Raw genomic sequence first — 10,456 nt, 5'->3', positions numbered from 1 at the left:
ATTCAGCTGTGACCAACCAATCAAAAGAGAGAGAGGGAGAGAAAGAGAGAGAGAAGCGAGAGGGAGAGAGAGAGATAGATGATTGGTTGGTCACGGCAATTGTTGGTCAGCAAATCTGATTCCGTCCATTTGACAGACAATGTGCCGTTACAACAGTAAAATGCATAGTCGGAACATGCGTCTAAGTGATTAACGTTTGCCCCTTCTGGGCCTGTCTAATATATTTTTATATATGAAATTGAAAGACCACACGAACAATACCCAAACAATAAATTGAGAAATTTTAAAGATTAGGTTCGACTCCCACTAGTGCTCTCTTTCTCTCTTGCGGCTAGGGTTTTTCTCTCTCCCCATATCCCTCAGAGACCCCAAAAGCATCAACCTTTCAGATCCATTTCAATCCTATATCTCGTAGCTTGTTCATCCATGGAGGTCTTGGTGAGGTAGGGTCTCTGCTGTAAAGAATCTCAGGAAGGAAATTTAGGGTTTTTGTGGGTGACGAAATGGCGACCATGAACCCCTTTGATTTGTTGGGCGATGATGACGCCGAGGACCCATCGCTGCTTGTGGCTGCTCAGCAGCAGAAGCTTGCTGCCGCACCCAAGAAAGCTCAGCCCACCAAACCTGGTGTCGACACCAAGCCCGCTAAGCTTCCTTCCAAGCCCGTAGCTCCTGCTCAGGCTGGTAAGCTTTTGTCTTTATATCTTGGTTTTCTTTGTGTTCTTGGTTTTCTTTGAGGTTATTGGGATTGTTTTATATTTGGGAGATGCTGTGTAGATGGAGTTGTGATTGGATATGGGTTCCCTTTTGTTTCTTTGCCTACTTTGTGGTTTGTTGATTGAAAGTTTAATATTATTATTATTATTATTCTTTTTTTTTTTTTAAGATTTGGCTCTTGTTGTTTTGGTTTTCCAATGAAATGTATTGGTGGAGTTTTTTTTTGGGTAATTGGATTGGTGAGTTTCTGCACATCGATTGTGTATTCTAATGCTCTGGGGAGATGGAAGTTTGAATTAGTTGCATAAGAGTGCACACTGGTCCTGCAAATACAAAATGCATGAATTGGAACGTGAACATATGTGCACATTGGGTAGACGTTTGTTTTGCTCATTTGTTACCCTGTCATGGTTTGTGTGTCATGCATGATTTTTTCCATTCACAAAGTCATATATATTAGGAAAAGTGTTCTCCTGTTTTTATCATGGCAACTTGAATCTTTTGTTGTGATGTGTTCAGTTAAAGGTTTTATTTCGATTTTATTTGTCTTACTAGTTAGATGTTGTTTTATCTTGTGCAGTGAGGGAATCAAAGAATGAAGGTGGCAGAGGAGGCCGTGGTGGTGGTGGACGTGGATATGGGCGTGGCCGCGGCGGCGGTGGCTACAATCGTGATTCAGCCAATACTGAAAACAACAGTGGGTACAATCGGGAACTAGTCTCTGCTGGTCAGGGTGCTTTTGAGGATGCACAACCTAAAAGGCATTTCTCTGGTGGAGATGGTGATGGAAGGCCGTCTGAAAGGCGTGGCTATGGAGGAGATGGAGATGGGAGGACAACTGAAAGGCGTAGCTATGGTGGTCCTCGTGGTGCTTACCAAGGTGGTCGCCGCGGTGGTTTTGGTAATGGTGAAGTTGGTGATGAGGAGCGCCTGAGGAGGAACTATGAACGTCGTAGTGGGACTGGACGCGGGTGAGTATTATTTTGGCTGTCCATTTTAGAGTATGTTATGTCTGTAATAGGTTCCTAAAGTTTAACATGTTCTAATGTCTATTATGTGTACAGAAATGAACTCAAACGTGAAGGTTCTGGTCGTGGAAACTGGGGATCACAAACTGATGAATTTCCTGAGTAACTATTCTTGAAATGATCCTTTTTTTCTTTTTCTTTTTTCTCTTCTTGTACCTCCTTTCATTTGGTTTAATATGTACTTTAATTTTGTTAGTTTGCTTTAACATTTGGTTATCATCTCTTCACACTTAGGGTGACTGAAGGAGTCGATGCAACTGAAAAGAATTTGGGTGAAGAGAAGCTTGTGGGGGAGGTTGAGGCAGCAGATGGCAGCAAAGAGACCCCTGCTAATGAACCTGAAGAAAAGGAACCTGAGGAGAAGGTGAGTTATCACAGTCGTGCCAAAATAACATATTATCCTGAAATTGCTATCTGGTGAATCTGTTGTTGGATAGTTTACTTGCAATACACTACTCTGCACTAGATAAATAGATTTATCATGGTACTAGTTAAAATGATATGTACTTTTAGAATTTCATGATTAGATTCATATTCATTGAAGGATCAGAATGCAAGTATTTATACTGTGTATGAGTTGTGTTGCTGGATAATTTTTCCTTCTATACTGCTGCAAATGTTTCTGGAAGGCACTATTTTAAAAGTCATTGCAAGTATCTTTAGTGAATACAATAATGAATATGAACATTTTTTATGCTGATATTCTAGGGCCTATCGACCACTCTATTTTCTAACCCAGTTTGTTTTTTGGTTATAGGAAATGACACTTGAAGAGTATGAGAAGGTGCTTGAAGAGAAAAGGAAGGCCCTGCAGGCACTTAAGACTGAAGAAAGGAAGGTTGATACTAAGGAATTTGAATCTCTGCAACAGATTTCAAACAAGAAAGGGAATGATGATGTCTTCATTAAATTGGTGAGAACTGCTGATCGTTTTGTTTATCTTGTGAACCTGACATCAACCTATTACCTGACATTGCTACCTGAATTGTTTTCTTCACAGGGATCTGACAAGGATAAGAAGAAAGAATCTGCTGAAAAGGAAGAAAAGGCAAAAAAGGTACTACTGCTAATTATGTCTGTAATTGAGACTATTTATTTTTTTTGATTCTCTGGACTTTTAGGAAGTCTTGCAAAGTGAGCCCGTTAGAATTGTAAATAGCCCTTCTGAACAACGTGGAAGCGTTTTTGTTTGGATATTTCATGGTACTTGCGCCTATTCCAGTTGGTTACTGCTCTTTTGTTTACTCTGGTTATTATTAAGTGCTATAAATCCAATCATTAAGTTTGTTTTTATTTGGAATGGGAACATACATACCAAAATTTAGGTCAAATTTTCTCCCTGTTTTTGAAAAGAATTCACCTTCATGGTATCCTTCGTAATTTCATCTGCTTGAAGTTTCTTGTCGGGTTTTAATGTGCTTGAAATGCCGAGGAATGTGTTTGTTTCTTTGACAATATCACTGAATATGAATTTCTGTTATTTTTGAGACATTGGTGTTCATTAATTGGTGATATGCTATGAAGCTTTCTGTTGTTGGCTGTGTTATGTTATCATCTTGTAGGGTTTTCACTTCTTTTTTTTCCCTGGTTGCCTCTGAACTGCTCTCTCTTGTTTTGTTTCAGTCTGTCAGCATCAATGAGTTCTTGAAGCCAGCTGAAGGAGAAAGGTTCTCTTACCCATCTCGTGGTGGCCGTGGCCGTGGTCGCGGTCCCAGAGGAGGGTCTAGCAGCAACTACCCACAAAGCAGCGTGAGAGCCCCACCAATTGAAGATCCTTCTCACTTCCCAACCTTGGGTGGCAAGTGAGATGGTGAAGGGGATCCCACCTACAGTCTCGATGACATTTGAGTTTTGGGTTCATTTCTTTCATCTGAAGCAGGAAACTAACTAGAATAATTGGATTTCCTGTGTTAATTTTTTGTTAGAAAATTTTATGACTTAAATTGTAAATTTCAGTCGGTCGGTTCATATGTTCCCCATGTAGTTTGATATTTTTTTTTTGCCCCTTTATGCTTGTTTTCTTGACATTTGGGTCATATGAAAGGACTTATTTGTTAGACTAGTCTTTTCCTTTTTAAATGGCCCCTGTTTTACCGTTATCTAGAATTAGGTTTGCTCAATTTTCTTCTCCTAAAGTTGGAAATATATTCATCTGCTCCGGAAATTCTCATACCAATTTATTCTAGGATCATGTCTTTGATGATAGTCAAGAAATAGGAAAAGAAATTACATCATAAGTTTTCATATCACTTGTCGCATAAAACGATAAAAATATCATAAGTACAGTTCAAACTCGTCAGGTTTGCATGTTGTCAAATTTGTCTGTGACATACTGCACCTCGAAGGTTTGAGACAAATTAGCTCGGACAGAAGAGCTATCATATCGAGGAGGTTGTTGAGTCTTTTGTGGAGGCGGTGGGCACGTTCGGTCTTCATATTTCACAGATCCCTTGGACTTCGGGGTTGTTACTTCTGTCGTCGACCACCAGTTGTTGTCTTGTTGTGACATATTGCTGAATCTTGCTTGATGAATCTCTGCTAGCTAAAGCAAATTGTGCTGAGAATAGTTTGTGAAGAAGAGTTACGCTGAGGGACCTATATATATAAGAGTTATGGACTAGTTAATAGCTCTTTCCCTAAATTCAAAAGGACTCCTAATGAAGCTAAGAAAAATCTTTCCCCAATTGCAATGGAGACAATTCAAAAGGTCTCCTAATGAAGCTAAGAACAATCTTTTCCTAACCAAAAGAGGCAATTAAATCCCCAACTGCCCATTGTCTTACTTATTAAAGAATTTGAACCCTAAAGTTGGAAATATACTCATCTGCTCCGGAAATTCTCACACCAATTTATTTCTAGTATCATGTCTTTGATGGTATTCAAGTAATAGGATGGTTGTGCACATACTATGGTTGTGTTTAACAACTTGGATGTGTTATAAGTATAACCCACTGACATCCCGGCTTCCTTAAGAGGATGGGAATGATGAAATTTTGTTCTCTGAAGAAGACTTGGGGAGGATTTTGTAATGTTTTGGATTTGTAATTTAGAGTAGCCGTGTCTAAACATGGTTTTTGAGCAGAATTCATAAGATCTGATCAACAAAGACATCAAAGTGTCAACATATCACTCCACTGATATGTTGATAAAAGATGAATTGTGCATCCACTGCTTAACATCAGCAATTGCCACTGCTAAAATAAACAGTTGTATACATTTTAACATGCAAACACAAACAATATAAAGTGATATAAACATAATGATCTGTTGTAAACACAACATTCTGGCACCGGCATCGGTCAGGCGGGCACTTAAACACTTCTAGGACTTTATTCTGCAAGAGATTCAACAACTTCAGCACACCGAAATATGGTATAACCATTAGAACCTGTTACATTATTGGACCTCCCACCTGAGCTTAAGGATTTGTTGTACATTTGGACGATCCACACCTTCATCTCGTATGTACTATAAGCTGGATGGAGAGAATCTCCAAGCTCAATGTTTATAGATCAGTAAGGTGTTCCAAACCATGAGGCAATATCATTAACGATCCATGCAGCTACTGAGTTTTAGGTACTCGAGTCTTGGCAAGACCCCTTTGCCCACTGTTACCTTACTGGTTGAGGTCCATGCAGCTACTGAGTTTTAGGTACTCGAGTCTTGGCAAGACCCCTTTGCCCACTGTTACCTTACTGGTTGAGGCGTAATTTAACAACTGAAAATTTCAATTTCAAAAAACAACTGAAAATTTAAGAGCTTCAAAAAGCCTCTACCGAAATGGAGCTCAATGCCAACATATGCATTTAAGTTAAGACTACCCAAAAATGGCAGTTCTTCAGTGTGAGATAACAAATCTTCATCAAGTCCAGGCCAATACAGATGCATGGATGTCAGGCTCTGGAGTGAAGAAAACCAATGCGACACCTTTTGCAGTTCCCCAATGTAACTAAGCTTTTTAGGTGGGGAGGAGGTGAAGAAGTGCCTTGTCAACTCGAAGAAATTCTTCTTCATCCTTTACCATCAAGCTCAAACTTGTAAGGAGTTTCATCTTTTGGATTAAGTAGTCCATCTCATCTCTCGGTGACATCAGTTATGCTAATCCTTGCAAGCTGTGTCAAGTTTTTTTTTTGGTCAAAAGCTGTGTCATGTTCCCAAGTAGTCTAATGTTGTTCCCTTCGGATTGAACTCTTGACAAACAAAAATGCTTGAGAGCACAAAAATTTATACCAAAATAATATTCCAAATGATGTGGCAGTGCCACATATCTCTTACATGGATTTGAATTTCCATAACTATGTTTATGTTATTTCATTATTAATTTTCAAAAATATTTACTTCCCATTATGCTAAGGGAAAAAGCCCTAATGCACAAATACTACATTTTTCTAGCCCAAATCAATCAAAAACAGATTACACAGCCCAAACCAATGTTTCCTAGTAAAAATACAGTTATACCCCAGCCTTAATAACCGCTTCCAACCCACTCCGAATTCAATTCCTTCATCAACGCCACTCAATTCAATTCCTCCGAATTCAATCCACTCTGCTTCGCTTCTTCAATCCATCGACGCCGCTTCGCTTCTTCAATCCATCGACGCTGCTGCCTCACTCCTCACTCCATCAAGACCTTAGCCTTCGCTTCTTCAATCCATCGCCGCTGCTTCAGTACATCGTCGCCGCTGCTTCAGTACATCGCCGCCGCTGCTTCAGTACATCGCCGCCGCTGCTTCAGTACTTCAACACCGCTGCTTCAGTACATCGCCGCCGCTGTTTCACTACATCGCGCTAAATTCTTCTTTTTCAGGTGAAAAGAAACCCTAGCATAAATCTGTGTTTGTACCCCCAATAATGTTGTCTGGGTTCATATTTCTCTGCTTCAATGTGTTTTATGGCAATGTAGAAACGGTGTGGAAACTTTACTACCCCTAGTAAAACTTTACTAGGGGTAGTAAACTTTAATTTTTGTTTGCATGTCAGTTATTTTCCACTGTCTGGATGTGTCTAATGGCTGTGTTCAATACTAGGGGTAGTAAAACTTTGATTTTGTTGAATGCGAATTGTTTTTTAGGTTTGCATGTGTATAATGGTGTTGGAAATAGAAGTTTACTACCCCCAGTAGAAGTTACTAGGGGTACTAAAATAGAGTTTGGTTTGCACATCAGTTGTTTCTCTTTCAGAGTGTATATTGGCCTTGGAGATATTCTATTGCAAGTTGACTACCCCCAGTTGAAATTTACTAGGGGTAGTAAACTTTGTAATATGTAGTTTATAAAGGCAGGATCACTTGGGGTAGTAAAACTTTGATGTTTTGCATATGCAGGATGACAGGAAGGCAACTTGTTACCAGTCCAGAGTCTGAGGAAAGCTCACCATCAACATCTGTCAACACAAACATGAAATTGCTCTCATATCTACAACGGGAAAAATTGAAGGTTCCACAAAAAGAGCGAGACAAGAAGAAGAAGAAGAAGATGACACAGAAGAAGAAGAAGTGGAACAGTATTTTGTAGAGATGAGAGCATTAGAAGTGGAAGAAATAGAGAAGGATGACAAGGATGAGGAGGAGGACGAGGATGAGGACTTGGAAAAGATTCCGCACACTCAACAGAAATGTACTCTGGTAACATTCTTCAAATTAATAGAGAGTCACAGTGACAAAATCCCCTCAGAAGCATGGCAGCTGATCAGTCAAACTTGCTTTGGTGAAATGATTAACGCATTTAGAACCAGGAGAATCGTTGCGGATTAGGTCAGCAGATTTGAGTTGGATATAGAAATTTTATTGAGGCACTATTGCAAGGAGACAAAAAAGTTCATGTTTGGAGAAAAAGAAATGGAGATTAAAGAAGAAGATGTGCATCTTTTGTTTGGATTAACAAAAGAAGGTGAGAATGAGGAAGAGAAAATCTCCAGGAGAAAGAAGAGCAGCCAACAGTCAACCATATTCGGCAAAACGAAAGGATCCATCTTTAGGAAGATGATCCACGACAAGTTGACAGAAGAGCTCAACAAGATTAAGAACAAGGAGGCAGAACCAAGGAAAATTGCTTCCTTGATAATAATGTACCTACTGGCTACTTTCTTCTTCAGCACATCTGGAAGCCAAATTGAATGGCAATTGGTGCTGACATGTGAGGACCTAGAAGCAATAAACAAAATAAACTGGTCAAGAAAGGTGATTGAAGCCTTCCATGAAGGAGTGAAAAAGCATGTCAAGGGCAAGCCAAAGGGTCTGAATAGTTGTGTAGTTCTGCCTCTGTACTGCTTCCTGGAGCGTACAAAAATCAAGGAAATGATCCAGAAGAAACGAGCAGATATGCCAAGATTTGTAAGATGGTCCACAAATGGCATCATCTACGAAAGCGACTATCTAAAGAGACCGAAAAAGCTTGAGGTAAAAATTGGTTTTTGGTTTTCCAAATATTATACAGCATTGTACTTAGATGATGTTTCTGAAAAACTGAACAAATCTTATTTTTGCAAAAAACAGGAACTGGTTGCTCAAGGTCCATGGAAGGATGAGGAAGAAAGCACTTCCGGATCAGAGGAATATGGCACCCCAGATGAACATGGCACCCCAGATGAACATGGCACCCCGAGCTTTGAAGAATGGGTAAGTCTAAAAAATGAATAAAATAAAAGTGCATTGACATACTTTACTGCCCCTAGTAATAGTTCACTAGGGGCAGTAAACTTCACTTTTCATTGCATAAGTAGTGTATGATATACAGTTTACTAGGGGCAGTAAACTGTATAATCATCTCTAAATCAATAGTTGACTGTTGGCATAGTTAACTGTGGGTAGTAAACCTGTTTGGCATAGTTTACTACCCTCAGTAAACTTTTACTGGGGGTAGTAAGTCACATTTTTTTTCCTGATTGTGAAAAAAGTAGTTTACTAGGGGGTAGTAAACTTCATCCTTATATGTATGTATTTGGTCTCAGGTTCCTTTATCAAGCCAGCAAGAAGTGGAAGAAAATAAAAGAGTGGGCGACAATTTTAAGACACTACTGACAGACTTGGAGGAGGAGATCCCAGAAGATTTGAATGAGAAGCTAATAGAACTCGGCAAAGCAAACGAAGAACTCCAGAGTAGAATCAATGATTACGTGCACAAGTTATAGCTTGCCGATAACAAAATAAAGCAGCTGGAGATGGAGAAAAGGGCGCAAGACAGCCTCAATAAGGCTCTGAAGAGAAAGCTTAAAAAAACAAAATCCTCAGCAAATGGACCTCCCGAGCAGAAAAGGCAATTCGGTGGGGAAGAGTATGGCTGCCAAGGAGATGAACAAACAAAAGGGAATGTAAGATGTATTACTTTACACTAATAACTAAGTACTTATTTTTTACTTTATTTTGTTTTCTTTATTATGTTAACTAATATTTTTTTTTTAAATTAAAAAATCAGGAAAACCAGAACAGAAGCCTGATAGTCAAGTTCAAAGTTGGAACTGCACAAACAACACAATCTGCCGATGATCAACCAGAAGCTTTAGTGAGAATATAAAATTACTAGGGGGTAGTAGACTTAATAGGGAAACTGTGTTGCAAGGTAGTAAACCCCAGGCAAACGTTTACTAGGGGTAGTAAACGTTTTGTTATTGTTTAAAATCTGAGAATAACATGTGTTATTTTATTTTGTGAAGGCTGTGATACATGATGAACAACCACTGAATCACGTATCTCCAGTAATCGACTATGAGGACTTGCCGCTCACAGATGATGACATTTGTAATTTAGATAAGATAGTTGAGTCCCAAGCTGCATCCATCCGACAATCAGCAACAGAAAAGGACAATGTCATCTCTGCAACAGTTCAGTCCCAAGTTTCATCGACCAAACAAACAGCAACAACAGAGGATAAAGAGATGAATACTTATTCCAAGAAGAGGAAAGCAATGGAACCGATGTCGATAGAAAAAAATGTGAAGCTGAACCCTAGAAACGCCAAGAAAACAAAGGACCCTGACTGGGAGTACGGCACTCCAAAAGACATTCAAGTCCACAAAAAAATTATAATCAAGAATCTGAAGTGTGACAACAGTACATGGGATTCACTGGGCGACGATTTGAAAATGCACTAAAACAATGGTTTGAAGCCCGCCCGAACAAAAAGGAAGAGTAAGTTTCAATTATATAAAACTTTACAGTTTGCTTATGCAAAATTACAAAATATATTTGTTTTAATTGGAGTATGAATTCAATGTTTTTCTACAGTGAAAGCGTACTGGACATGTCCTGAAGGCTGGCACTGTTTATCAAAGAGTGACTTGAAAATGATCATCGAACACTCAGACATATTGTCGAGTGTGAGTAATAAAAAAATAAAAAATATCACCTTAGTAGCACCACTCAGTTAAGTTTAGATTTAATAATATTGACTTATGTGATGATCGCAGAGCCTGCAAGTGTACATAAGGTTGTTGAAGGAAAGGGCAGAAGCTGCCAAACTTCATGTTGGATTCATGAACATGGAGATTGTGGTAAGTTTACTAGGGGCAATAAAACTTATATTTTCATCAAGATATTGTTTTGCAAGTTTACTACCCCTAGTACTACCCCTAGTAGCAGATTACTAGGGGTAGTAAACTTAAGTTTTGGTATGTATATTTATTTTCTTTCATTTGATCTCTATAATGACTATGAGGATACCATCTGGAAACTTTCATGTAAATTTAATACCTTTCATAGAGTATTTTTGAATGCA

At 39.0% G+C, this 10,456-nt stretch overlaps 1 protein-coding gene across 1 annotated transcript; it reads left to right on the top strand.

Moving 5' to 3' along the window:
• The first annotated feature begins 256 nt into the window (after nucleotides 1-256).
• On the top strand, nucleotides 257-3,804 carry LOC101313926. Its single transcript, XM_004306935.1, has 7 exons — nucleotides 257-684; nucleotides 1,298-1,688; nucleotides 1,782-1,847; nucleotides 1,980-2,109; nucleotides 2,503-2,658; nucleotides 2,746-2,802; nucleotides 3,369-3,804. Exons 1-7 carry the CDS (start codon nucleotides 504-506, stop codon nucleotides 3,549-3,551), a joined length of 1,164 nt encoding a protein of 387 aa, XP_004306983.1. The 5' UTR covers nucleotides 257-503; the 3' UTR covers nucleotides 3,552-3,804.
• Nucleotides 3,805-10,456: the final 6,652 nt, after the last annotated feature.

This window comes from Fragaria vesca, linkage group LG7, assembly GCF_000184155.1.
Source record: "Fragaria vesca subsp. vesca linkage group LG7, FraVesHawaii_1.0, whole genome shotgun sequence".
Taxonomy (NCBI): domain Eukaryota; kingdom Viridiplantae; phylum Streptophyta; class Magnoliopsida; order Rosales; family Rosaceae; genus Fragaria; species Fragaria vesca.
The sequence above is the reverse complement of the archived record's forward strand: the minus strand, read 5'-3'. Positions and strand labels throughout refer to the sequence as shown.

Excerpts from the sequence above, each read along its gene's own strand:
- LOC101313926 (XM_004306935.1), top strand. The coding sequence starts at position 504 with ATGGCGACCATGAACCCCTTTGATTTGTTGGGCGATGATGACGCCGAG. Across the intron at positions 1,689-1,781 it reads CGTAGTGGGACTGGACGCGG|AAATGAACTCAAACGTGAAG; the intron begins GTGAGTATTATT and ends TTATGTGTACAG. Across the intron at positions 2,110-2,502 it reads AAAAGGAACCTGAGGAGAAG|GAAATGACACTTGAAGAGTA; the intron begins GTGAGTTATCAC and ends TTTTGGTTATAG.